General features: G+C 54.4%; 1 protein-coding gene across 1 annotated transcript in view; it reads right to left on the bottom strand.

Annotated features, from left to right (window-relative positions):
• Positions 1-17,539: 17,539 nt before the first annotated feature.
• VEGFA (vascular endothelial growth factor A) overlaps positions 17,540-27,067 on the bottom strand; it is a 28,511-nt gene continuing 18,983 nt past the window's right edge. The window contains exons 4-9 of the mRNA XM_024557726.3: positions 25,588-25,784; positions 24,780-24,856; positions 24,425-24,454; positions 22,510-22,581; positions 21,283-21,414; positions 17,540-19,451 (exon numbers count right to left, since the gene is read on the bottom strand). Of these exons, the coding sequence (XP_024413494.2) occupies positions 19,430-19,451; positions 21,283-21,414; positions 22,510-22,581; positions 24,425-24,454; positions 24,780-24,856; positions 25,588-25,784 (530 nt within the window). The 3' untranslated portion in view covers positions 17,540-19,429. The remainder of the gene's footprint in view (positions 19,452-21,282; positions 21,415-22,509; positions 22,582-24,424; positions 24,455-24,779; positions 24,857-25,587; positions 25,785-27,067) is intronic.

Genomic DNA, 27,067 nt, shown 5'->3' with positions numbered 1-27,067 from the left:
CTCCTCTGGGAAGCTTTTGCCGACTGTCCCAACTTTTGGCTCCAGAACTAAGGACTGTTCTAGAAGATATCCACCTCCCTAATAGCTTACACCTCCTTGAGTCCAGGAACTGCATCCCCTCCGACTCTGAGAGCCAAAGCAAGCACCGTGCCTGGACCGTCGAAGGCCTGGGCAAGCATCTTCTGACTGAATAACCGAGTGAGTGCTGGCGGTCTGCAACTAGCAGCAGTGCACACAGAAGGGGCCCCGGGTCCGAGGGATGGCGTGCAGGCCGGGCCAGGGTAGACCCAAGCTCTTTCACCAAAAAGCTGGGGGATCTTGAGAAATAATCTGATCTTCCTGGCCGTGCTTTGGCCCACGTCCCACAGGCCACTTAGTTGGTGAGCACCAGTCAGGGGCCTGCTGTGTACAGGGCCCTGTGGTGGGTGTCAGAGGGCCACGTGGGAGAGTCCGAAGACATGGTCTCTGACTTTTGCAGAGCTCGCTTGTAGTTGAACACACCTGTCTGAATAATCTGAAAGCAACAACGAGGAGAAACCAGGAGAGGACTGACAGACAAAAGGTAGTGATGGGAAGGTAATAAGAACAGATGGAAGTAATCCTGGGGGGATTCCTAGAAGAGGTGTTCTGAACTACAGACCCAACACATTAGTCTCATTCATCCATTCACCCATCTATCGAAACACACATTGTTAAATGCCGGGCCCCGAGAATACAATGGCAAATAAACACAGTCCTCCCCTTGAGGAGCTTACAGCATCTAAACTTAGGTGACCACACAGTCTGAGATGTGACCTAATAGATATATTAACCATATACTAGAAACTGGAGGAGTGGGGAGCCTCTTGGGAGGGTCATCTTGAAACTCCCCCCAAATCTGCCCAGGGGATCTGAGCTTCTAAGGGAGCAGGAGATTCAGGTAATGAAAAGGGGCTAAGGAGGAACTGTATGAGGGCCACAGGTACCTGGCAGGTAAACAAGGTTAATGAGGACCTGTTGTTTCTCCACGTTCTTGGTGACCTCACCTTTGACCAACAATTTCCTGGCACTGGCTCAGGCTGTCAAGGGGGGGGAGACGGGGAGGAAGAGGAGGGTAAATAGCAAGCGAGGCCAAAGGTGGCCCTGGAAGGCAAGGGGCACATTCCGAAAAGTCTCCTCAGCCCCAGGCCTGCAGCAGAGCCCAATGTCCCATAGGGAGCTACACCTGCATTCCAGTCTTCTGAAGAGGCTATAAATACCTGAGAACCCACCAGAAAGGATGTTTTTGGCAGCTTGGGAATTCCCCCCCTCCCCCACTCCACAGCCCAGCTCTTCAGCTCCCCAAACGACCCCTTCTGGATTTTCTGGAAGGAGCTGAGGATCTCCACCTGGACATGACCTCTTCCTCCCCCTCCCCTTCTTCCTCTTCTCCCTTCTCTTCACTTGCCTCCACCCAGACTGGCTGGTGGGAGAAGCCCGGGGACCTCGCTGTGCACCATCCTGCTGAGTGGTACAAGGGAAGCCCTGGAATTTCTCAGGCAGCTGTTGGGTTTGGAGCCCACTCTGCCACTCACAGGCTGTGTGACCTTGGGCAAGTCCCCAAACCTCCTCACCTCACATCTACAAAAAGCAGGTACTGACAGGAGACACTTTCACAGGGCTTTTGGAAAGGCGAAATGGAATGAGATCATGTACATGAAATGACATCAGGCACTATTATTCTAAATGCTGGATATTACTGGATAGAGATCACCCAGATTTCTAACTTTACTGATAAGGAAACTGAGGTTGAAAAAAGACATGAAAAAAACGTGAGTGTTGGGTACTCTTTCCTCTTCCTCCTCCTCCTATCACTTCTTATCTTAGTTCAGCTTGGTCTCCTAAACATGGCCTCCTAAACTTTAGGGGGCACAGGTCCCTTGGAGAAAGCAATGAAAGCAAGGACTTTCCCCAAAAAAACATTCATCAGCATCCCCCAGATCTGTGTGGGCAATTTCAGGGGCTTCCTTTGCCCCAGGTTGGAGACCCTTGCTCTATGACAGAGCAGAAAAAGAGAGGGGGGCTATCACAGTTCTCAGCTCATGGTCACTGTCCCAGGGAAGTAGAAAATGACAGGGAGCAAATACTGAACTTAGAAGAGCAAATCTCACCCTAAGGGTCTCCCCCAAGCCAATCTTCAAGATCCTGAAAAGAAAGCCCCCTCCAAACTGCTTACCACCCTCTCCCTTGCCCCTACCCGTTCCCTCTCAATCCACTAACGTCCCTGACCTGGTCCATTCCATGCAGGTCCTTGAAAGCCAAACAAATCTTAGAGATCATCTGTACATTCTTCTTTACAGATGAAGAATATCAACCGCAAAAGTCACCAGATAACCGGTACAGGAGCTAGGCTGCATTAACCCACTCAGTCCCAAGTCCTATGGGTGTTCTATGCCCTCTGGAGGGGTGGGCCTCCAAGGATAGATGAGCCGTCACTTGATTGACCAAGTAAGACTAAAATCCTTGGAATGAGAGTTCAAGCAGGTTACCAAGCTTCTGATTGTGTAAGAGAGGTTGCAAAATCTCTTGAAGTTCAGCAAAGGCAAAGTTGGAGAATTCATTCATTCATTTATTCATTCAGCACGTATGTATTGATCCCCAAGCATTAGACGTGGGCATACAGTGATAATTAGACAAGGTTCCTGCTCTACTGGAATCTTAGAAAGAGAGAAAGACAATAAACAAGTAAATAATTGAAATTAATTCAGCTGGAGATAAATACTATGAAGAAAATAAATAGGGTGACATTTGAACAGCTTGGTGATATAATTGATATTGTGGGGAGTGGGGTACTCAAGGAAGGCCCTTTGGAGGAGGTGACATTTGAGCTGATTCCCAAAAGGTAAATAAAAGAGGAAGCACCCATGCAAAGGAGCCAGAATGTTTCAGAAGGAAGAAACTGCAATGGCAAAGTCCCCAAGGCAGACGTGAAACCGCTATGTGCAGGAGAGAAAAGAGCAGTGTGTGCAGGGGTAAGAGGGGCCCTTGAGGAGGCAGAAGAGGCGGTCAGGGGCAGGTGAGGAGGGCAGCTTTATGCTGCACGCGGCAAGGGTGTAAGCAGAGGCAGCAGGATCCTCCTACGTGTCATGCGTGTCATCGTTGTGTCAAAGCTCATCCTGGCTGCTGACAGGGGCAAGAATTGGCCGGAGGTGAAGCAAGAGAGCCGCAAAGGCCAGGCCAGAAGGTGGGCAGAGGGGAGCAAAGGATGGAAATAATTTGTAAAGTTCAACAGGCCCTGGAGTTGCTGATAGATATGGGTGGGGGGATAAGGCCAAAGTGCTGATCCAGTACAAATGCCAGGCTGCAGGCCTGAGCCACCAACGGATGGTACCCTTTATAGGTACAGGAAAGTAACAGGTTACAGGGGAAGCCAAAGGTGACAAGTTGTGTGTCAGGAAAAAAGCTCAATGTCCCTTCCCCACGAAAGCTCTTCCCCAGGAACGTGGTATATAACAGTGCGTCCATATCACAACAAAAGATGGAGCCTCTGAAAAATTCAAAGGAGGTTGTGACACAGGATGGGGAGAGCAGAGGCCAGGCTCTGAAAAATGGCCAAAATGTTCAGCAGTGTCTCAATCATGAGTAGAATTTCAAAACTGCTTTCCTTCTGGGTTTTCCACACCGTGCGGCAGGCAGCCAGAATTCTCCCTCTGGGTAAAGGCGAGAGTGTCTGGGCAGGGCCACCAGGCTGGTCGGGAGGCCTCATGCCTGGTGATTGTGGTTCTTTAACTCTTGCTCACTCTCTCTTTCCATTTCCATGTTGTGTGAGCAGTGATCATGGGTTTTGGCACGGTTCTTTTTTAAAAGTCGAGTTTCTTTTTATTGGAAAAAGGTATCAGCTGGAATCACATACAAACCCACACCCTCGGTGCCACACTCGGAGGGAAGTGAGCATTAGACTGGGAGACTCTGGGTTACAGGGCAATGCTGACCATCTCCTCTGTGCCCCAGCCCAAGGGAGAGACGGCAAATTCCTTCTTCTAGAGATTCTGGTTGGGGAGCCCAGCCTCTCCCTTCCACTGCATGTCCTGTGAGGTCGCCCTGGACCCTAAGCCCAGCCCCTGGGACCTCGACCACCCCCTCTCATGTTCTGTCTCAGTCCTGCCTCTCTCACCTGAGCCTCTGCGGACCTCTGCCACATCCTCCCTCTTTCTCCCCCATTCTGGTCCTTTTTGACTTCTGATCGAAAATGTCAGTTTTTCCTCCGGTGCTGGTCTAGCACCAGACGACCTCCCCCAGAAGCCCTCTGTGGGTAACTATCCACCTGGCAGTACTTTCCAGCCTTCCTTCCCTGTCTGTTCTGTACACTGATGTGCGATCATCTGGAATGTGTGTGTGCATGCATGCATGTGTGCATGTGGAGGTGTATGTGTTCACATGTGTACATGTGTGTGTGTTACATGCATGGGGGGGTATGGGTGTGTGTCACAGGCCTGGAATAGCACAACTCTCACCCAGACTGGGGAATCGTAAGGGATCTTGGAGCAACAAGTAGACACACTTCCATCCTCTTCCTCATGAATCCCCTCTGGACAGCCCCATCCTTTGTTGCTGCTCTGCCTCCCTACTGTCCCTGGTGTCTGCCCCAGGTCCTCCCTGTCCAGCTGACAAATATTTATGGATTGCCTACAAGTGCTGGGAGCACACCAGTGGCTCCATCTGATCATCCTCCTCTGTTGTCAGAGTATAAGCAGGGAGGTGGGTGCATGAGTCGGACGTCGGGAAGTAGTAGAGGCAGAGAGAGGGAAAACAGATCTCTCCAGCAGTGACAGGTGCTACTCACTCACTCAGCAAATAGAGTGCTTACGATGCGTTGGGTGCTGTTCCAGGGACTGAAGATATATCCGTGAACAAAATTGACAAAGAGACCCGCCCTTGGGGAACTTAAATTCTAGTGAAGAGGGACAGACAATACACAATGCGTCTAATCAATAAGTGCATTTAATAATGTGAGAACATCAGAAAGTGATCAGGTTAGAAAAAGGTTGGACGGGCAAGAGAGATGCGAGTGTGGGGACAACATCACCACTCAGAAGGCGCTCAGGCGGGCCTCTCTAAGTCGGTGACGTCTGAGCAAAAGCTTGAAGGTGAGTGAGTGAGTCCTGCAGATTTCTCGATAACATTCCAGGCAGAGGAGAAGGCCCAAAAGCCCTGGGGCAAGAGCCTGATCTGTTTTAAAAACAGTAGGGAGGTCAGTGGGGTTAAAGGAGTGAGAAGGAGAGAGGCAACCAGATTGGGAAATGGAAGCCATAGTGAGGGCTTGGGCTTTTTCACTCGGAGGAAAGTGAGCAGCCGTCGCTGGGACCTGAGCAGAAAAGTGACTGGATCTGACCCGCCCTTCCCTCATTAGAGGGTGTAATGGATGGAAAGTGACAGGGTAGGGGTTGCTACTTTAGGTAATGAGGGCAGGGGGGTCTTCTTTAGAAGGGGCGGCTAAACTGGGGGCTGAGAGACAGAGGATGGACACCCATCCTTCCTCCCATCCTTTCCCTTATTCCATCAACCAGGGAAAAGCCTTCTCTCCTTCCCCTACATCTCCTTTCTGGCCCCTCATCCTCTGTCCCTCATTCCCTCCCTTCTCCCACCCCCTTACTGAACCTCCTCTGTCCTTAGACCCCTCCTTCCCCTCATCTCTTTTTGTCTTTAGCCTGACTCCATGGAGATGAGGAACCCTCCCTTCCCAGGGTTCTTAGAAAACAGTTGCAAAAAGCAGAAGGAAACACTGCAGCCGGCACTTGGCAGGAGGGAGGGTGGCGGATTACAGTGTCTGGTCCCGCTGCTCAGCCTGTAATCAGCAGGGTGTTTCAGGTGGACAGGGACCCTGGGGCATGCCCCACTAGGCCAGGACTTCCTCTCCCCAGTCCCCCAACCTCAGGCACAGGGGAGAGAGAGGGTATCTTCCACCACGCCTTGCCCTCAGCCCAACCTTCAACCCTCGATGGGAGATAAACTAAAAGGAACCTCCAAGCTCTCCAGCACAACCCCTCACAGTACAGAGGGTGGGACTGAGGCCCCGTCAGGAAACAGAGCAGCTCCTGGTCGCACGTAAGACTCTAACCCAGGACACTGTCTGCACCTTCGACGGTCTCATCCCACAGCCCAGGCCGTGGAGGCAAGCGGCAGGCCAGTGCTTTGGCCTCTCTGCCTCAGGCAGAACAGACGGGGATGCCCGCTGTCAGACACTGCTCCACTGGCAGGAGCAGGCCATTGTGCTGGTGAGCGCTGGCTCCGAAGGGCCAGGGAAAACTCGTGCCCACTGAGGGTGACCCTAACCCACTCCCCTGGGGGAGGGGGGATGGCTCAGCCCAGCCTGTCCTTGCCCACTGAGGATCGCCCAGCCAGCCAGCAGATCAAAGGCACAGGACGAAAGGGAAACTGGAAGCTAGGTTGCACTGTCAGCCCTGCCACGCGGGCCCGGGCTGCCAGGCTGCGACTGGGAGCCCGCCTGACCCCTAGGGAAAGAGACTCCCAGTGTCATCCTCCTGGGTCACTGTCCAGTGACAGGATTACTTCTTGGCTGTCACGTGCCACTTGTGTCTGTGGCCTCCAGCACATGAGTCATCTGTGATTCATCGCCCTCTGCCCTTGGTCCTAAGAGGGCTGGGCTGGGTAGGCTTGCAAGGGGAATAGAACAAGATCCCTGGTACAGACCTGTCCCTCCCCATCCACCCTGCACTGAGACAAAGAAATAGCCCGACCCCTTGCAGACACTCGTGTGAACACGAACCTGCTCACAGAGGACCCAGACTGGCTTGCCCCTGATCTCCCCCCTTCACACACACACCTCACCATGCCTTCCCGCCCACACATGTGCTGGGCGGCCCACGTGCCCAAGAGTCTCCATGACCTCAGGAAGGATTCCTCCCCTTTCTAGGCCTCGGTTTCCTGTTCTGATCAGGGACTCACAGATCTCAAAGACACTTTCGAGCCCTTAATCTACGGAGGGACGTTAATACAGTGACTGCAGACCTGTGGTCAGTCAGGAAGGGAGACCCAGGAGGGAAGACACGGTGGAGGGGAAGGACTCCTTCCTGGTACGTGCCGTATCACGCCACACCTAAGGCTACAGGCGAGGACTGCAGAGAAAGGGATGGTACTGGCCTGGCAGACTCTTCTCCAAACCGGCCCAGGGCCTCCAGGACCACACGGCAGCTCCACCACCCCCAGAAAAAGGGCCAAATAGGTGGATTTCCACAGGGCTCCACTCAGATGGGAGCTTCCTGAAGCAGGGCTGTCTCCCCTCAGACTGGGGCTCCCTGGGGGCAAGGCGGTTCTCTCCCTCACATCTCAAACTGAGAGTCCTTCAGATTAAAAGCTTTCACTTCCAACTTTATTCTTCAAACCAAGAACCAAATCTTCCCTCCCCGAGTGAGCCTGACCTACTGCCAGGGCAGTTTCCCCTTCTGTCTTACTGTACGTGAGATGGACCCCAGGGTGACGGCACCCACAGAGACAGAGGGGAGCAGGGGTGTAACCGTCTAAATATTATCTGCCAGATCGTTCCCATCTTCTGTTTTATCTCCAAGTCACCTGGGGAGTGGGGGGTCACACCTGGATCTTATTCCCCAGAGGAGACAGGGCGGTGAGTTCCAGAAGGCCAGAGAAGTGTCAGGTAACACAGCAGAGGTTCCCCAGCCCCTCACCCTGTCTCTCACACCCACCCACCCAGACCCCACAGCTCCTGGAGAGGGCTGCCTCCCCCACACCCCAGGAAGGGGTTAATGAGCATTCTTCCTAGCAGGGTGGAGGGCAGTTGGGAAAGCTAGGGAGGGAGCAGTGTTTCTCCACTTGGCCAGAGCTTCGGTTTCCCAATACACTGTTACTGTGGGGCAGAGACAGGCAGCCGGGCAGGCTGGCACGGCCAGGCTGAGGATCCTAGCACCTTCTTGTTGGAGTGGCCAGGGAACCAGGCTAGCTCCTGAGGCTCTCAGCAGGGGCCTGGCCTCTGGGGAGAGCCCCAGGCCCACAGAGGCAGAGTAGGAAGATGAGGCCTAAGAGCAAAGAAGAGCCCCCAGAGAGGGCAGTTGCTGACGGGCCTGGCATCCATGAGGTGGAAAAGGAGCAGAGACCCACTCTGGGGTCTCCAGCTGCCCCTGCCCCTCTTCTGACACAGATTCTAAGATATTGTCCTCCAGACATTTTTGTTTCACCACAACCCATGTAAAAAAAAAAAAATAAAAAGTGTCCTCCATTGTGACCCCTGAACACAGAGGCACACACACATACCCCAAAAGTTTCAAGAAATGGTACTGAGCCACTCAAGCCTTTCAGAATATTTTCTACCCTATTCTCTTTCATATGTAAGGAAAAAACGCAAAACTGACTTCATGACCCGCTGGTAGATCATGATTTGCCAATGGGAACACTCTCTTCCTAGATCCGCAGTGGGAACACTGAGTCTCAGGGAGCCTGCCCGGAGCGCAGCGGCAGAGCTCGGGAGGGGGGCTTCTGAAATAATTTCCACTGTAGAGGTCCGGAGCCTGGGGGCCTTCTTGAAATAATCACCCACAAAAGCAAGGCTGGGGGAGATGACCACTAGCTGACGTCAGAAAAGATGTGATGAATGCTCGCTGACCCACAGGCTCTCTCCTAGCTCTCACAGCTCTAAAAACCTATGGGAAAGGTCAGGCCTGGGGGTCAGTGTCCAAGAGAAAGGTCCCAACATTGGGGAGAGGGAAGAGGGAGGCTCCCCATCTGAGGGGAGAGAGACAAAGCCCCTACTCCCAGGGAGGCCCCAGTCTGAGGGGGGAGACCCTGCTTCTGCCCTCAGAGAGCCCTAACTTATTTCACATCTCTGCTGCTGGCAGAGATGGACGGATATATCCAGACAGGGTCCCTATTACGATGTCACCATCAAAGCGGCAAGAAGCAAGCAGGGAGGAGGGACGCACCAAAGCCCCTGAAGGAATCATCTGAGAGAAAGGCCCAGCCACTCCCTCCAGGTAGGGTTGCCAGATTAAGCAAGGGATGCCCAGGTAAATTTGAATTTCAGATAAGCAATGAAAATTCAGCGCGGTAACCCTGTGTTTTTATTTGCTGTATCTGGCAACCCTACCCCTCCAGGACATTCCCTCTTCAGACCCAAAAGGGAAGCACTAGCAGCAGGAGAATCTCAGATATCCAGGACCCAGGTTCTAATCAGGGGGACGAGGGGAGCGACAGAAATGAGAGTCCCTGGGACCCCCTCTGCCTCCGGAAGGCAGTTCTCATTCCCACAGACACCCGCAGGTTGGGCGGCCACCTCCCTGCCCCCCAGGAAGCGTGGCTGGGACAGGAATAAATAGCCTTTGGAGTGGGCATGTGGTGGTGATGGGCAGGGAGTGAATGGCTTCCTCTGCCCCTTCTCGGCAGCCAGCCGCACCAGGCCAGTCAAGATAAGACGATCTTCAGGGGAACTTCCTGTTAGGCAAACGCCAACGGCTGGGCCTGGCAAACCACCGGCATCTGGGGACAGTTTCTCTGAAGTCATGGGGTCTAGGGGAGGCTTTTACCAGCATCGAGCTGAGCTCTTCCCCCACTCTCATGTCTCTTCCGCCCTTCTTCCTCCCTGTACCCCCTCAATACACACAGCCCCACTTTTGGCTTTTAGTGTGACCTCTGGAGTCGGGCAGGCCCAGCGGTGTGGCTGGGGTGGTTGCAGCCAGAAGAAACGTGGGTGATCCCACCGGCCTCACCAGGAGGGCATTCCCTGAGCTCTCACAGCTTTTGTGGGCAAAAGCGTTCCCTTCCCCAGGCTCAGGAGGGGGGCTAAGTGCTGGGTCCCAGGCCTTGCCTGTACCTCATTACTAAGAGAAAAGGAAAAGCTGTCTCTATCGTGCCTTGTGGGTTTCTACACTGGCTCTTTCCACATTCCATACCAATCAAGGGAATAAACCATCTAAAATGTTGAAACTTTTTTGGGTTCTATGGATCTGTCAGAAGGAAGGAAGCCCAGAGTTGCACCCCCATCCTCAGGGAGCACCCAGACTCCTGATGAGAGAGAGACTCTGTTCCTGCCCTTGGAGACCCAGACCAAGTAATGTCACTAACATTCATCCATTCATTCAACAAGAACTGTATTTACTGAGCCCCTCTTACATGGCAATCACTTTATATCCGTTATCGAACTTAATCCACACTCACACCTGGGAGGTAGGTGTTATCACGCCCATGTTACAGATCCAGACAATGAGATCAAGAAAGGTGAAGCTTCCTGACCAGTGTGATTCAGTTGGTTGGGCATCAACCCTCAAGTGAAAGGTCTCCAGTTCGATTCCCAATCAGGTCATATACCTAAGGCTGTGGGTTTCTTCCCCAATCAGGGCGTAGGAGAGGCAACCAATTGATATTTCTCTCCCGCATCAATGTTTCTCTCCCTTTCTTTCTCTTTCCCTTCCCTTCTCTCTAAAATAAATAACTAAATAAATAGATGTTGTTTTAAAAAAGAAAGGGGTCCAGCAACTTTCCCAGGATCGCAGAGCCAGAAAACTATGGAGGTAGAGCCCAGCCACAAGAGCCGACCTTCAGGGGGCACTTACTACACACCAGTCACCACCCTAAACACAGCCGCGTTTATGTGAGCTCTGCTATCATCCTACCTGTTTCTCAGATGACCACTGAGGCTCAGAGAGGGGATTTTGTCCTAAGCCACAGTTTAGAAGCTGTCGGAGTTGGGGCTGTGTTTTGAGTTTGGGATTTGGACATCAGGGACTCCCAATCAGCAGCTGGGATTTGCACCCAGGCGGTCAGGCTGGGTTGGGCCAGAAGTGACCCAGTATTATCGATTCTGTGGCTACCAGAGGGAGGGTTATATTAATAGCCGTGAGGTGTTTATTGCTGAACAGTCAGCAGTTCCTGGAGGGCAGCTTAGGGTCATGGGACTACAGCCAGGTCAGCCCCCCAGCCCCCAGTCCCATGGGGGCCTTGTCCTGAGAAGCCAGATCCCTCAGCTGGGCCTCACAGCCCCCGCCCCAGGAGCCCTTACCCAACCAGGCAGCCGCCCTGTGACTGGGAGTGGTGACCCCTGTCACACTTGTGTGTGTGCGACCCTGTGGATGTGCTCGTGCAGAAGAAGGTTTGTGGCCTGGCGTCTCGCTCCGGATGAGAGGATGCTTCCAGGGTGTCTGTCTTCCCCCACAGTCCCCAGCCCCAGACACCCAGCAGGTCCTAAATCCGGGCCCAGCCATTCTCTCTGTCTCTAGCTGGATGGAGGGGAGCAAGGGAGGGGCCACTGTGAGGGGAGTTGCAGGGGTGAAGAAGAGAGACCTGGGGTGGGGGGTAGAGATTCCTCTGGAAGCCAAAGCAAACAGATATGCAAACACCCTCCCTGAAGATTTCTCCAGAAGCCATCTTCCTGCTGCATCCCCAGGACAGGGCAGCTCCCGAGGAAAGCCTTCCTGTCCCGTGTCTCAGTCCCAGAGGTCCCTCTCCATACCTGTACCACAAACTTCTCCCAGGAAAGATCTGAACCACAGGAGTTTAGTCTTGGGGGCTTCTGAGATGGACACTTCTGAAGGCCTTTCCTGTAGGCCCCTCAGATGTAAGCTGGCCCCGGCAGCCCTGCCGGGAGCCCGGCTCTGTGTATAAGGATGGACATGAGTCCTCCCCTTTCACACGGAGACTCCCAGTGTGTTGGGGGGGGCAGGGACAGGAGATTGGTCTTGTGTTCCAGTCCTGTTCATTTGTCCAGAATCACGGGTGTCATCCCTGACCAGGAGGGGCTCTCTCCACAGCCTTCTTCCCTTCTGCCCAAACCCTCTTCCCCACTCCTGGCTCCAGGGCTCAAGTTGCCCTGGCTTGTCTCACTCCTCAGGGAGGAAGTAAGAATGTAGACTTGCAAAGATGGGTGTAAAACCCAGTCATGGTATTTCAATTTAAAAATGAAGAAGTGAGAAGGAGAAAACCCAGCCAAATTGTACTGAAGTGGAAGCTCAGAAGAAAAAGTCTGGACGTGGGGACTGGAAACGTCAGCGTGAAACGTCAGTCATTGTTTCTGAGCTCACCCTGAATACCAGCCCCCGTACTCCGCACGTCACATCACCCCTTCCTCAAGCCCATGATGCAGGTTGGATTGTCCCTATCTTAGGCACGAGAACATTGTGGCCCAGAGAAGTAATTTAGCTAGTGGCAGACCCAGGACTCCAACCTAGATCAGTCTTGGTGAGGCTTAGGGCAGCCCGGATTGGGCTCAGCAGAGGCATGAGGCAGGGTGTTTGAGGACGGGTATCTGCAGACGGGGCCTCGCAGGCTGGATCACCTGCAAAAAGAGTGGGGAAGAGGGGCATGGTCTTTCCTGCAGGGAGCCTGAGGAAGTGACAAATGGGGTTCTGAGACTTCCTCTGCAGCAGAGGACAAGCAAGGGGTTGGGTACCAGTAGGGGGAGCATGTGCTGGCATCTGCCCTACTTGGGGTCAGACCCAGGGACCAGCAGGGACGTGTGGGGAAACTTCAGGCGCAGACTGAAGAGCCAAGCTCGGCTCTAACTAATGGAAAGAGACACATAAATGCATGCTGGGAAAAGAGGGAAGTGTGGGGCTGCAGGTCCCAAAAGGGCTCATCAGGACCGATATCGGGTGATTCCAAACATCTGCTGCAGCCAAGTGATCGGTTTCCATCTGAATCAAGCAAATGTCTGATGGCAGGTGTCTGTCTCCTCCCACAGACTAGAGACTCTGTCAGGGCAAGGACCAGGCGAACCCCCTCAGCTGGGAGCTCCCGGAGGCTAGCACCTCTACTTCCTTCATTAACAGACTAGCCTCCCCAAAGGCAAATGCCACCTTATAAAATTTGTTTCAAATCTCAGCCTGCGGAGGCCTCTCGTCCTGAGGAGACCCAGGCCCAGCCTTGCTCCCGAAGGCACCAGTACCTAGTGGGCTCTTTTCCTCTGGCTCACTCTTCCTCTGTCTGTATCACTTCCATCCCGTCCAGGCCCTACGTTTGCCTTGCGTTTTCCCTTTCCGGGCAGATTGTAGATATTTACTGATTCCTTTCCTGCCCTTCCCCCTTCCCTGTGTCCCGATGGATGACGTTCTGTGGACCTAGCGGAAGTCTCCCTCCCAACAACTCTGAAGCCAACCCGGGGGCACCTCACAAGGGTCACCTAGGCCATGCCTGGTCTCTCAGCTGGCATAGGCTAAAGCCACCCCCAGTAACTGAGAGATCATTCTGTACCAGGGCATAGCACACATGGCTGATATCCCATAAATGCTGGAGGATCAGAGGGAGGGAGGAAGAAAGGGAACAGATGAGAAAGAGTCCATAGTCTTTTCCTCCAAATCCCTTGTGCTTCTCTGCCAGTTCTTCCCACCAGCTAGCCTCTCTCCCTCATGTTGTAGGTAAGGCTCACTTTTTCTAGGTGAAACTTCAATAAAACGGAATTACTCTCCTCGCTCTAGAAATTTGGACACGATTTTGTCCTGCCTTGGTCCTTGCCCTGTGTCTTCCCATCAGGGCAGGTCCCTGGACTCTGGCTCTTTTATAAATATGTCCTGCCATCCTTGAACCTGCCCTCACCCCCTAAAACCATCATGTATACCAGTAAAACCTTATGAATGGGAAGGGCCAAAGGTCCTGACCCCAAGAAAGTGACTGTTTAGTTTGACGGCTCAGTTATGATTGCTGTATCACAACCAGCCCAAAACTTCATAGCCTAAAACAACAACAGCCCATATATTTGCTCACAACTCTCTACGCTCAGGCAGGGGGTGGCGTCTCTCTACTTTATGTATTTTTGGCTAGAGCGGCTCACCTGGGTCTGGAGAATCCAAAATGACCTCACTCATGTGTCTGGTGCCTCAGCTTGGGCTGGCTGGAACAGCTGGGGGCTATTTCTGCCTGAGCCTCTCTCTCTGTCTCTACCTGGCCTCTCTCTCCAGCAGGGTAGTTGGACTTCCTTAAAGCATGGCAGCTGCTTTCCAAGAGGGCAGAAATGGAAACTGCAATGTCCCTTAAGGTCTATACCTGAAAGCTCTAGAATCTCTTCCGCCACATCCTCTTAGTCAAAGCAAGTCATAAGGCCAGCCCAGATTCAAAGGACGAAAAGTAGACTGTCCCTGCTGGGACGAGGGGCATGCAGGCGCAGGGGTGAAAAGAACCTGTTTCCACACACAGATTTGCACACACAGGCCACCATAATGGTCCCAACACCGAACCAGATCCCCAGCCACCAAGGTCTGTAAGGATCCAGCCCACCTCCCTGCAGGAGGGAGAAGAGAAGACTGGCAGCTTCTTTGAAGAAGCGAGTGCCCCAAAGACCTTAGGGCCTGGGACCAGGGTAGAACACTCCTTAGGAAAACGGGAAGGGACTCAGGGTGGGCAGTATGCAGTTGACAAGGAGCACTGTGGATCTCCAGGGAAAATGGCGATCAGACCAGAGGGGAGGATGTGAGTCCCACGGCAGGGAGATGAGCTGGGACGCCTTGGCAGGACCTACGACAGACAGCAGATGCATTGGGCCTCCTTCGGGTCTTTTCCGAGCTGCAGGGGGTGTATGAGCAGGTTTTATACAATTGGGGGAAGCGGCATGTTCATGTTATCCTTCTTTTCTCCACAATCTATTTAAAGATTATTTCTCTCTTCCAAGGCTGCATGTTGCAATCTCTTTCGTACTTGGGTTTCGGATTTTCCACTGACGAGCCCCAGCCCCTGGAGACATCTCTTGCCTCCCCTTGCCTTGCCTTACCACACTTGAGGAAGTCTGGATTTCAGCCCTGGGTTTGGCCACCACCACATCCTCCCCCTGTTCCACTTTTCTTCTGCCTGTTTGTACTGAGTCTAGACGATTCATTTTTATTTGTTGATGCTCTGCCCTAGCCTGGGGCAGCTGTGGTGTGGTGGAAAGAGCACTAGAACCGGAGTCAGGAAAGCTGGTTTAAATTCTGGTTTGGCCATTTACCGGCTGTACGTAAATGTTCAGGCAGGTTATTTACCCTCTCTGAGCCTCCTGCTTCACCTCTGCCAAGCAAAATAATGAGCCCCAACTCCAGGGTTGCTCAAAGGAGGAGACCGTGCCTGGACTGAGGAAGAGGCCTCTATTCCAAATACCGCCGATGCTGAGTCCCCTTCCCCTTCCCCAGGCCCACTCAAATCCCCACCTTCCTGAAGGCCCCAGAATCTCCTCTGTCACAATCCCCTCCACCAACCACTCTATCCAGTGCCGGCCCTCATCCACCTCCACAGTCTTGGGGTGAAACCCTCCGTTCTCAGGGCGCAATTTAAAAAATGTTTATTGAGTATGTACTAGGTTCCAGGCACTGTCCTAGGAGCTGGAGACAAAACAAAGAACAAAACAGACACGATTCTCTGCCCTCGTGTTGCTCGCTTCCTCGTGGGGCGGGGGGGGGGGGGGACCAGAAGGCGAGTAAACTGTAGAGCTGCAGTGTCCCGAACACTGGCCGCTGGCCACGTGTGTATGCTGAGCCCTGGCAGTGTGGCTGCTCCCAGCCGAGCTGTGTGGTAAGAGCAGAATGCACAACAGATTCGAGGATTTTTATATTGATGAGATGTTGGAATGATATGTTGGAGATAATGTTAGAATAATAGGTAAAGTATATTTATTCTGAGCAATTGTATCTATTTCTTTTTGCCTTTTAAAATCTGGTTCCCAGAAAATGTTCAGTTACACATGCGGCTCACGGTACAGTTCTATGGGACAACTCTGTCCTGGAATGTGTTGGATGGCTTCACAAGCCGTGGGAACAAAGAGCAGGATCCCGAGTACAGAGTGAAGAAAGGGTGTCAACTTGAACTCAGCAGTCAAGGTGCCCTCCCTGAGAAGTGACAAGATTTGAAGGTATGTCACATCTAGGAGAAGAGTGCTCTGGGAAGAGGGAGTGGCCGGTGCAAAGGCCCTGAGGAGGGGCCTGCCTGCTGTTTGAGGCACAGGGAAGCCCGTGTGGCTGGAGCCGAGGGACCAAGGGGGTCAGAAGTCCCTGAGCCACAGAGGTAAAGGCAGCCTGGATGGAACAGGGCCTTTGAAGGCCATTGTACAGACTTTGGCTGTGTTTCTCTGAGTAGAGTCTCTGCAGGGTTTTGAGCCAAAAAGCAGCACGACCGAGCTCCTATCAACAGGTTGGCTCTGGCTGTTGTGTGAGAATCAACCACCTGCAGGGAAGCGAGAGGACCATCGAGAAGCTTGTCGAGAGGCCCAGGCAAATATGTCCTCGGGAGGATGACGGCGCCCACCTCACAGGGCTCACAGGGCGGGTGTGTGGATTCAGTGCTAACCAGTGCAAGAACCAGCAGGTGGGAAGTGCCCGGGAAAGGAGCGCTGACTTGACGGAAACCTCCAGCGAGGGCAGGGACCTCCAGTCTTCCTCCAGTCTTGCCTCCAGTCTTCCTCACCCGGCAGCCAGGAGAGGCAGAGGGCGCCCTCCCCGACAGTCCCGGAAGTCACCACCACTGCCACCACCCTCGGCATCTCTCCCTGAGGACTGCAACAACCTCCGGCTGGCCTCCCCGCCTGCCGCCCTACTGGGGTGCTCCCTGTTCAAAATCCCTCAGCGTCTGCTCAGGTCATAGGCTCCGGCTCAGTGGCAGCGCTGCAGGCTCCCCATCAATCCAGCCACCACCCCTCGCCCACTCCTGGCCAAGCCTTTGTTCACACTATCCCTTCCGCCCCAGAGGTCCACTTCAACCCTCTCACCCTCCCCTCCCCGTCCTGTCTTCTTCGGCTTCTTTAAGGGCCAGCCTAGAGGTAATGTCACGAGAAGATCCCCAGACTCTGCCACCCCAATATATCCCCCACCCCCAAGCTGGATCCGATGCCCTGATCATATTTTATGTATTTTTCTATTCATGGATTTACAGTTCTGTCTCCTCCCCAGATCAGTGAGGGTTGGAACTTGTCTTAGTCCTAACAGCATCCCTCGCCCTGGCGTGACGGCTGGCCCAATACAAAAAAAATGGGTTTGGCAGCGCTGCTCGTAAATTCCCAGCGCCCAGACAGCTTCTACCTTTCCCAGGACCACAGGAGAGAAGACCCCTCAGGGGCAACCAGAGCTGTGGGTCTACCTTCCAGAGGAGTTCTCAAGGAACTCCAGGGCTCACTAAGTAAAACTGAAGTACATATTGGAGTCCAGGCCCCCACGAGTGCCCCCTTCTCAATCCCACTGTTGCAGCCAACAAGGCCCGATGGCCAAACCCAGCCCCTCCCCTTTCCTGGCTCAGACACATGGCCAGTTCCTTCCTTGACCAAGGTACAGGGCCAGGACCACGTGGTTCCTAAGGTAGCAGTACACACTGCAGAGTCCCAGGCTCCAGTCTAAGGGGCTCCCTCTCCCGCCCCCACTCCCAGAGCACCCCACGCCCCGCTATACCATGGCAGAGGATGGACAGGCTCCCCAGGACCAGCCCAGCCAGAGCGGAAGAACTCCGGCCCCCAGCACAACGAGGTAGGTTACGCCGTATGTTATACACGCACCTGGGACCCCCTTCCCAGGCCTAAAATAAATGCCATGACCCCCAAGGGAGGAGGGAGAGGGGGCAGGAGGAAGTCTGGAACAAAGATACAATGGAGAAGGAGAAACCAGGAGGAGCTTTGAGATCAGAATTAAATTCTTTAATACAAAATGCTTTTTTAAAGATATATCTGTATTTCTTTGTTGCTGTTTAAAAATAAATATGTACTACGGAATATCTCGAAAAACTGCACTAGGGACAAAGATGTGATGTTAATATCTTTTCCCCCACAATTATTATGGATAAACAGTAGCACCAATAAATAAATGATAACAAATATTAAAATTAAAAAAGGAGAGAGATTTAGTATGTAGAATTCTCTATTTTTTCTTGTTTTGTTTTTACATATAAAAAACAGAATAGCAATGTCTATTTTATCAGAATCACATATATACATAAACATATATATATATACAAACACAAGTTGCCAAATATATATATAGTATGTAGATGTATATTGAAACCTTATTTCAAAGGAATGTGTGGTGGGGAGCCAGGGGAAAGAAAAGGTAGGGCAGAGCTGAGTGTTAGCAAAATTAAATATCTGTTCAGAACAAGCTAGTGACTGTCACCGATCGGGGAAGAGAGACTGGAAACATCAATTTTATACACAAAGACCAGTACAAATAAGAGAGAGCAAGAAGAGAGCAAGAGAGATATATCTCATAAATAGTTCAAATTAAATATTAACCAAGAATACTGAAAAAACCCTACTCTTTAATTAAATTAACTGTTTTAATTTCTAATTAAAAAGAGATATTAAATAAGTACCGCATATAAAACACTTTCTCTTTTCTCTGCCTCCATGGTGGGCACACGGACCCTGCCCTGTCTCTCTGTGCCGCGGAAGGGACGGAGGGGGACAGAGGGGGTCAGAGGGGGTCGACCACTCACACACACAGAGCCGGGGCTCCTGGGGTCAGAACTAGTGGTTTCGATGGCCTGAGGACTTCAGGCCCCCTGGGCTGCACCCGGCCAGGGGAGCAGGGAAACGGCCAAGGCCAGAGGCCCCTCATCGGGCTGCTCTCCTTCCACCAATGTCTCTCTTCGCCTCGCCAGCACATCTGTCGGTGGCCTCCTGGGCATCTCAGAGGCCGGTGAGAGTCGGTGAAGGCTGCCCAGGCCCCTGCATCTTCCGGGCAGTGCCCCGGGGCGAGTTGCCCGTGCAGCACGTGCGAGGGATCCCCAAAGCACAGCAGTGTCCTGAGGCTCCCCCAAACTCCTGGTCAGAGCCAGTGCCCTCGTCCCTGTACCTGTCGTCTGTCTTTCTGTCCGTTTGACTTGGGGGTAGAGGCTCAGAAAACCAGGGCTGGGTTTGTCGGTGTTCCCAAAAGCAGGCCAAATTTGCCCCCATGCCCTGGCCTTGCATGTTCCCAGGCAAGGGAGGGGACACTGGCTTCCCTACGAGGGACGAAAAGATCATGCCAGAGTCTCTCTTCCCGTCTTCTTCCTTGTCGGGATCCGGATGGGAACATTCTCCTCCCAACTCAAGTCCACAGCAGTCAAATACATCCAGTGAAGACACCAATAACATTAGCAATGTTAATTTAAACAAGAAGAATATATATATTTTATATATATAAAATATATATATTTATTTTTATATATATAATATATATATATATAAACATATGTATGTGGGTGTGTCTACAGGAATCCCAGAAATAAAACTCTCTACCGGGCTCGGTGATTTAGCAGCAAGAAAAATTAAATGGCAATCCAATTCCAAGAGGGACCGTGCTTGGTCACCCGCCCGGGAATGCTTCTGCCGGAGTCACGCCCTCCGGACCCAAAGTGCTCTGCGCAGTCTCCTCTTCCTTCCTGTCAGGTGTCTGGATTAAGGATTGTTCTGTCGATGGTGGCGGTGGTGTGGGGGCAGCGGCGGGGTTTCTGTATCAGTCGTTCTGTATCCATCTTCCCTGGTGAGAGGTCTGGTTCCCGAAACCCTGAGGGAGGTCCCTTCCTCCAGCCCGGCTCACCGCCTCGGCTTGTCACATCTGCAGGGAATGGAAAACGCAGGCTGGGGGTCAGGGCCAGGTGACAGGACCTGGTGGTGAGGCAGGCAGCCTCCCCCTCCTGGCAGCCCCGGAAGGAAGGCGAGAGACGCAACACCCTTCTCCACGCCCGCCCTCCCAGCCTCAGCTACAGGCCTCATCTTTCTGGAGCTCACTGGCAGCGGCAGGCCCTGGGCAGCAGGCTGACTCTTCTTCCCAATACGCTAGTTCACGGAGGGTGGGAGAGGCGGCTGGTGGCTGTGCTACTCACACTGAAGCGGAACAGACTCCAAGAAGTTTCTTGTCGCATCCCTGTCCCTGTCCCGGGGCTGAGCCTCTTTTACCCTCCCCACTGAGAGGAGGGGTCAGAGCAGGCCCTGCCCTTCTGAGTGTGAGAATGGGGGTCCTAAGCCTCTAGTTGGGGTAGTGAGTTTCCTCATACAGCTAAGTCAGGGCCTGGGGGAAGTCTCTGGAAGCTGGGTCACTTCAGTTAGCTCCCAGGTTGCTTCAGACACCCCATCCCAGACAGTCTCTCTGTAGAATAATCTGTACAGAACCCTAAAATGACAAGTCCCTCATCTCCTCCAAGGCTCCCAAGGGGTGTGGAGACCCCTCTTCCATTCCTGGAGTTAGGCTGAGCCCCCACCACCAACACTAGTGTACGCTTCCTGTCTTCACACACCGCCAAGACAGACAGAGCTCCACAGCAGCACCCCAAGACCTGGTCCCCAGTGTCCTCTGAACACCCACGAGCCACAGGAACGTGGCGGGTGGGAAGACGTAGCCACATTCCAGGGACTTTGTTAATGAAGCATCGGGACTAGCCAGGGGACACCCTGGCCCTGCCTGGGGTATCCGCATAAAAGCCCCTTCCCCCTCGGCGGCCCTTACGCTGGCCCAGAGGGCTCCCCGCCTTTGAGCACAGGCCAGACTGGTATAGACGCCAGTTGATGCATCAGAAGATGGCCAGCCTCCTGCCACGGTCCTGTGCTCCTGACATTCACTCTCTGAACTTGCCCATGTATTCACTCACACACTTGACACTTCCGTGATCCCCACTGTGGACAAGGAACAGATGCCTCGGAGGTACAGATGCCTTGGCAGGGGGTCACGCAGGTGCATGAAGACCAGGCCCATGTGTGAGGAGTTGGCTCACAGTCTCATGTTAGGAAAGTGGACATTGACCCTTCCTCTGTGCATCCTGGGGCATTTGAAACACGTGGGCTCTTAGGGGTTGTTGCCGTAGCTACTAGAGTATTAAAGAAATCTTTTGTCCCCGGATGTTAAATCTCCTACCTGCCCTGAACCAACAGCCAGGACCCATGCCCTCCAGAGGCCAGTGCGAGGAGGGACTCAACCCCTGCCCGCTGTGGAGAGGCACTGAGGGGTGAGAACCCTAGTGGTGCAGACTTCAGAGGGCGAGGACCCCCAGAGAGTCTGTGCTTTGCAGTCGGCAACACCCCCCACATCAGGGAGGGTCCTCAGTAACAGTAGCGAAGGTAGCCGTCACGGTATCAAGACAAACAGCCACCGTGAGCAGGACCATGGGACACAACACTCAGCTTGCGTCCATACCACCAGTCTACCCACTCAGTCAACCAGGGCAACCTCTGAAGGGGCCCTGTCAGGCCAGGCCAGCACCTGCCACCCACACAAGAGCCAAGAAGGTAGTAGTCACCAGGCAGGCAGCTAGAAGCCAAGCAAGCAGCTGGCCCTTCTCAGGTACCCGCTCTCTCTCGCTCGCTCGCTCTCTCTCGCTCTCTCTCTCTCTTTCTCTCTCTCTCCATCTCTGTGTGAAGCCCCTCTCTGACTCTCTTGCCCTCTGGGAACCAACCTGCAAGTACGTTCGTTTAACTCAAGCTGCCTCGCCTTGCAACGTGAGTCTGTGTTTTTGCAGGAACATTTACACGTCTGCGGATCTTGTACAAACAAATGCTTTCTCCGCTCTGAGCAAGGCCCACAGGGACTGCAAAAAGGCAAAAGGAAAGACATCTAAGCTAGAGCGTCAGCAGAGAGAGAGAAAAAAAAACCATGCAACACCCGCTAACGTATGCACAGCAGGGCCCCCACCTGGCCTGTGGGACCCACACCCTTCGGTGCCCCGGAAGGACCGAGTGCTGCTGCAGTGGAAGACAGAGAGCGCGGCGGAAAGAGGCAGTTCTGGCTAGAAGCCTGCCCGAGGGAGAGGCGGACGCAGACGGGCAGAGTGCAAGGAAAGGACACGTGCAAGTCTCAGGCCACAGGGCCCCCACAGCTCCTGCCCCCAAAAGAGCACACCTGACTCTGCACCTGCCGGGGACGGCAATCGGGGGCCACCTTCTCCCTGCGCCAGGGCTCACCCCTAGGCCCCTCCACCACAGGTGGGCTGACATGGGGTGCGACAACAGGTTGGGCGCAGAGGCAGTGTCCACAGGCCCGGCCACCGGTGGCCAAAGGGCCCAGAACAGGGCCCACCACAGCCTCCTACCCGGAAGAAGCTGCCACCCTACAGGGAGGCCTCTGTGGGCGCTGTGGGTTGGGCTGGAATAGGGGGATCCCCTCCAGAAACTCCAAGTCCATTAGAGAGGGCACCAGATGGTGCTTGACCCCACCCAACAGCAAGCTGCCCCACGTCATTCAAGTCCATTCCTCACACAACGTCTGCCCTCCTCCCACCCTCAGCTCCCAGACATGCACAGAAGCCTATAGCAGTGGCGGTCGGCTGGCGAGCAGGCACCAGTGCCAGGCACCCGTGCCACATGGGCCCGCCACCAATGCCTAGTGGGTGAGAGAAAGGCAGTGCCCAGCCGAGCCAGAGCCCCTCCCTGATTCCTCCAGGCCCACTCTGCCCGCCCACCCACCCCCAGCCTGGGACCAGCAACGCCACCACCACATCTACCCACTGGTGCCAATTAGTGGGGTGAGAGAGAGAGAGACACTGGGGCAGAGGGGAGGATAAGAGCCAGCGAGGGAGGGAGGGCGGGAGGGAGGAGGCGTGGAGGATTAAGAGGTCCTGTGAGCAGAGTTAGACTGGGGGCTCTGGGGAGGCTCCAGGGAATGAGACAGCAGAGGCACCACGTACAAGTTCCAGGATTTATACCGGGATTTCTTGCGCTTTCTTTTTTGCCCCTTTCCCTTTCCTCGAACTGATTTTCTGGAAAATAAAAAAACAGAGCCAGAGGGGTGGGGGGAGGGGGAGAGGAAAAGCAGCTGGGAGGAAGGCAGGGCACAGGGCATGCTCGGGGGGGGGGGACGGAGGCAAGCAGGCTCCAGGAAAGAGCTTGCATGCACATGGGTTGGGGCCACAAGCACTGGACGGCTCCTTCTGCTCACTTGGCCACTCTGGGTGGCAAACCCAGCCCTGGGCAAGGCTTTGGGTGGGGAGCAGAGGCTGGCTGGAGGGCACAGGCCCCAAGGCCTCCATGCTCACGGTGGCACCGGTCCCAGGCCGGGGGGCGAAGCACCGAGGGCAGGCTCTTTGCCCAGCGAACCTGTACAAGTCTGGCCCTGAAGGTCAGGGGGCTATAAAAGGTAGGCCAGAGTTTGGTGAGGTCAGAGAGCTGATTGATGGGCACAGGGAGGGGGCTTGCTGGCTGTGCTTCAGGCACCTTCTGTCTTCATTTCCAAGTGCAATAGCAAAAGGGCCTTCCAGGGGGGCCCTGCCTCTGCGAATGAGGGGGAGCAGCTCCACTGGGAGCTGGCACAGAACCAAGGATGGCACATGAAAGGCATCAGCCCGCCTGAGCCATAACCTAGGCTGAGAGATGGGGCTGGGTGTCCTCAGAGTCCCAGGCACACTGGCAGGAGGGTGGAGTGGGTGTTAGGGAGGCATGGGGAGGAGGGGCCTGGGCATCACTTGGCAGAGAGCTCTCTCCCCAGCCTGTGAAAGCCTGCTACTCCATCTCACCAGACTCCCTTCTGAGCCCAGGCAAGCCCCCCACTCTCCCTGTGGGGAAAGCAGGCACTTGGGGAGTGGGCAAGAGGGCAGGCTGAAGCCTGTCTCCGTCAAGGGAAATAGCACTCTTCCTCCTCGGCCAGACCCCCGAGGATGCCCCTCAGAATGTCTGCCACAGGACAAGAAAGGGGGGGAGGGGCTGAGGAGAGGACAAGGCTGTGCCCTCCTGTTGAGAGAAAATGCTAGAAGGAGGACGATCTTGACACACACACACCCTCTCTCCCTCTTCTCTCCAGTAGCCAGACAAGTCCTGGAAGCTGGGGGCTCAGGGAAGAGGAAAGGGGCCGAGGCCTAGGGGGCTTTTACGTCCCCGGCATACTGGGCAGACAGGGTGGCAGGGCAGTGGGGAGGGAAGGGCACAGATGCTCTGTCTCAGTCTCTTCCTGCCGACTCTCCCCTTGGCAAGCTGCTCACCTGCCTTGAAGGCTCACTGCCCCAGACCTTGCCCCCTGCCCCCGCTCCATCCTGTCTCAACCCTCCACACTGAGCAATGGAAGCCTCAGAAAATGACCATGAGCATTCAATCAGTTCTCTCTTCCTGCCAAGGGGGCTGAGTGTCTCTGGCCTGCCTCACTCCTACGGGAGGGCACGCACCAGGAAAACACCCCAGCCGGCCCCAAAGCCGATCACACTGCCACGGCAGCCGCCACACAGGCCATTTCCCCGGACACACAAAAGCTGGCCTCTCTGCCACCCACCCCCTCTCCCCACCGTGGGTGGGTGACGGGAGGCCGCAGCAAGCCAGGGAGCCAGTGTTCATGCTGCCCCTCGACACCCCAAAACCCCAAGTCCTGGCCAGGGATGACCCAGAGGCCTGGAATACGTCACCTCTCCCAAAGAAAGCGCCAGGCTCCAGGCTGGGTTTTGTCACAGTCTAGAGCCACAGTCCTGGAGTTTGCCCCACCCCACTGCTGCCACCTCATGTCCTTGTGAGGCCAGCGGCCTGACGAGGCGGAGCTGTCAGACCCCGACAGAGGAAGCCAAGAGCCCGAACCAAGAAGACCAGGCAAGGGGAAGGAGAGCTGAGGTCGTGGCCACTTACTTTTCTTGCCTTGCTCTGTCTTTCTTTGGTCTGCAGCGGGGAGAGAAAGAGAACAGAACAGAGCAGAGACGGTCAGATGGCAATGGCAGTAGCAATGCTGATATTAATAAAAACAGCACTGTATCTGCAATAGATACACGGTTTTAACCTCTATATGAATAACTCAGTCCTTCCAACAATGCTGTGAGGTATGGACTATCATGGTACCCACTTTACAGATGTGGAAACTGAGGCACGCTGAAGTAAAATTGAAATGCCCAAGGCACTTGGAAAGTGGAAATGGGTTCACAAGCGGAACGTGCCGAACCCCGGCATGGGGCAGACTGAACGAGTCAGTCCGCGACTCCGTCCTCACCTGCATTCACATTTGCTGTGCTGGAGGAAGCTCATCTCTCCTATGTGCTGGACTTTGTGAATTCTGATCCGCATGATCTAGAACAGAAAGCATATCACAGAGGTTAGTGACCCAGCCAGCCATACCCAGGTGGGACACCCCTGTGGCTCCTGCCACTCAGCACCCAGGGGTTCTGCAGAGCAGGGATGGGTGGTGGAGGTAGGCGGACCAGGGGCTCTACCAGAAAGAGCCTCAGGCCCGTCCCAACCCCCCCAACCCTGCTGACCTCGAGGAGCCCCTGCTCCTCTCGAGGGCAGACCCAGCTGCGAGGGTTGGCCAGGCTGGGAATTCAGGTCCTAGGTTCTTGCCATTCCCCATCCCTCCCCTCCTTTCATCCCTTCTAGGCCTCACCCTGACGCTAGTAACAACCCAAGACACCCTCACCCTGGGGTCTCAAAGCTCCCTTCCACCACCCTGTCCAGGCTGATATGGACCAATGTCACCAGGCAGCACCAAAAACCTGGCTTTGAAACTCTCCACGAACCATGCTCACCCAGTTTCCCAAACAGAGCCCCAAAGAGGGATGGAGGGCAAGACAGGCTCCCGTCACAGATGTCACCCTCCTCTTGAACCCAGAGGGCAAAGGTCAGGGAGGAGGAGGTGGGTGGGGCTTGCTGGGAACCTGGACTGGGAAACGCAGGCATCTCTTCTCCCACAGTGACAAGAGCCCTCACACCTCCCCTGGCTGACTCAGGGTCAGGGGCTGAAAAGGCAAGTCTGGCTCTTCCTCTCAAGCGCCCTCCTGCCCCGGCTCCCCACAGGCACCCACCTGCATGGTGACGTTGAACTCCTCCGTGGGCACACATTCCAGGGCCTCATCGTTGCAGCAGCCCCCGCACCGCATCAGGGGCACACAGGACGGCTTGAAGATGTACTCGATCTCATCGGGGTACTCCTGGAAGATGTCCACCAGAGTCTCGATCGGACGGCAGTAGCTGCGCTGGTAGACATCCATGAACTTCACCACTGCATGTGAAGGGATGAGACCTCAGACCGGCAGGTCCCACAAAAGATGGCCAACCCCTAGCTCCACCGGGCTTTGTAAGGCCACTCCTCAAGGCTTCCGTGAGAGGGACCCACTATTGGGCAGGTCCTTCCACAATTCGAACTTAAGTCCCTCCGCCTATGGTTGAAGTCCTCCCCTAAGCGTTCATTCCATCAGCACTGCGGAAGGCCTGTCGTTATGCCAAAGATCACAGGATGCTGTCGGTTCCTGGAGGATGGCCTGCCGTGACAGCCGAGCCAGTCCCGGGGCCTACCTTGCTGCAGAGGACGGTTTGAGTAGCAGTATACCTGTCGGGGGGGCACTAAGCCTCCCGTAAAAAAGGGGAACAGCCAGCTTGGCCAACCCACTCCCCATTTCCGTACGAACTCTCCACAGCCATTACCATACCCTACCAACCTACTACCAATAACCATCTACTGAACACGTAGCTGGGCACTGCATCCAGCAGTCCACAGCTGTCACCTCAAACGATTCTCTACTATGAGGTTCTAGTGGGACCTCCATTATTCAAATGTGGACCTGGAGGCTCTGAGAGGCTGAGTAACTTGCCCCCAGGCCTTGCGGCTAGTACATGGTAGTTAAAATCAGCTCTGACAACAAAGCTTTCCCTAGCGGTTGCCATGTGAAAACAGAGGGGAGGCTTTAGGGCACCTTGTCACCTGCCAGACCCCTCCCAGGACACAGGCTGAGGGGGCAGGGGCCAGCAGCACAGGTCCAGGGCTGCCTGGAGTCAGCAGGTGGCAGTGGGCGGGCATGCCGTGCAGGCGCTGCCAGCCACCGATAACCCCGCCCAAGAGGGCAAACTGCTTGCATCATGGAAAAAACGGTGCTGCCACTGCAGCCACGGAGCACATCTAGAAGCTGATCTGGAGGGAGACCAGGGCAAAGACAGCTTCCCAGGCTGGCGGTGGAGCCTGAGGTGCATCGGAGCATGAAGGGGTAATTCTGGGCCACAGGGGCGGGCCCTTGAGAATAAATAAACTCAGGACTCTGGAATGACTACTCCAAATTGTGGCCCAGCCTGCCACTCCCTATCACCACCCGCTCCCCCCCCCCAACACACACAGCAATCCTGTCCCTGAAATGAGTTTTCCTTAGACAGGAGGAAAGAGCAGCACCCAGTCAGCGAGAGGCAGGCTCCGGCCATGACTTGGTGTAGCCGTGGGCCAGTCCCTCCCTCTCTGTGCCTCAGACTCTGCACATCTATGTAAGTGGGCTGAGCTGATCGTTAAAGATACTGAAA

Source organism: Desmodus rotundus, chromosome 11 (assembly GCF_022682495.2).
Source record: "Desmodus rotundus isolate HL8 chromosome 11, HLdesRot8A.1, whole genome shotgun sequence".
Lineage (NCBI taxonomy): Eukaryota > Metazoa > Chordata > Mammalia > Chiroptera > Phyllostomidae > Desmodus > Desmodus rotundus.
Note: the sequence above shows the minus strand (reverse complement) of the source record. Positions and strands in the feature narration are given on the sequence as shown.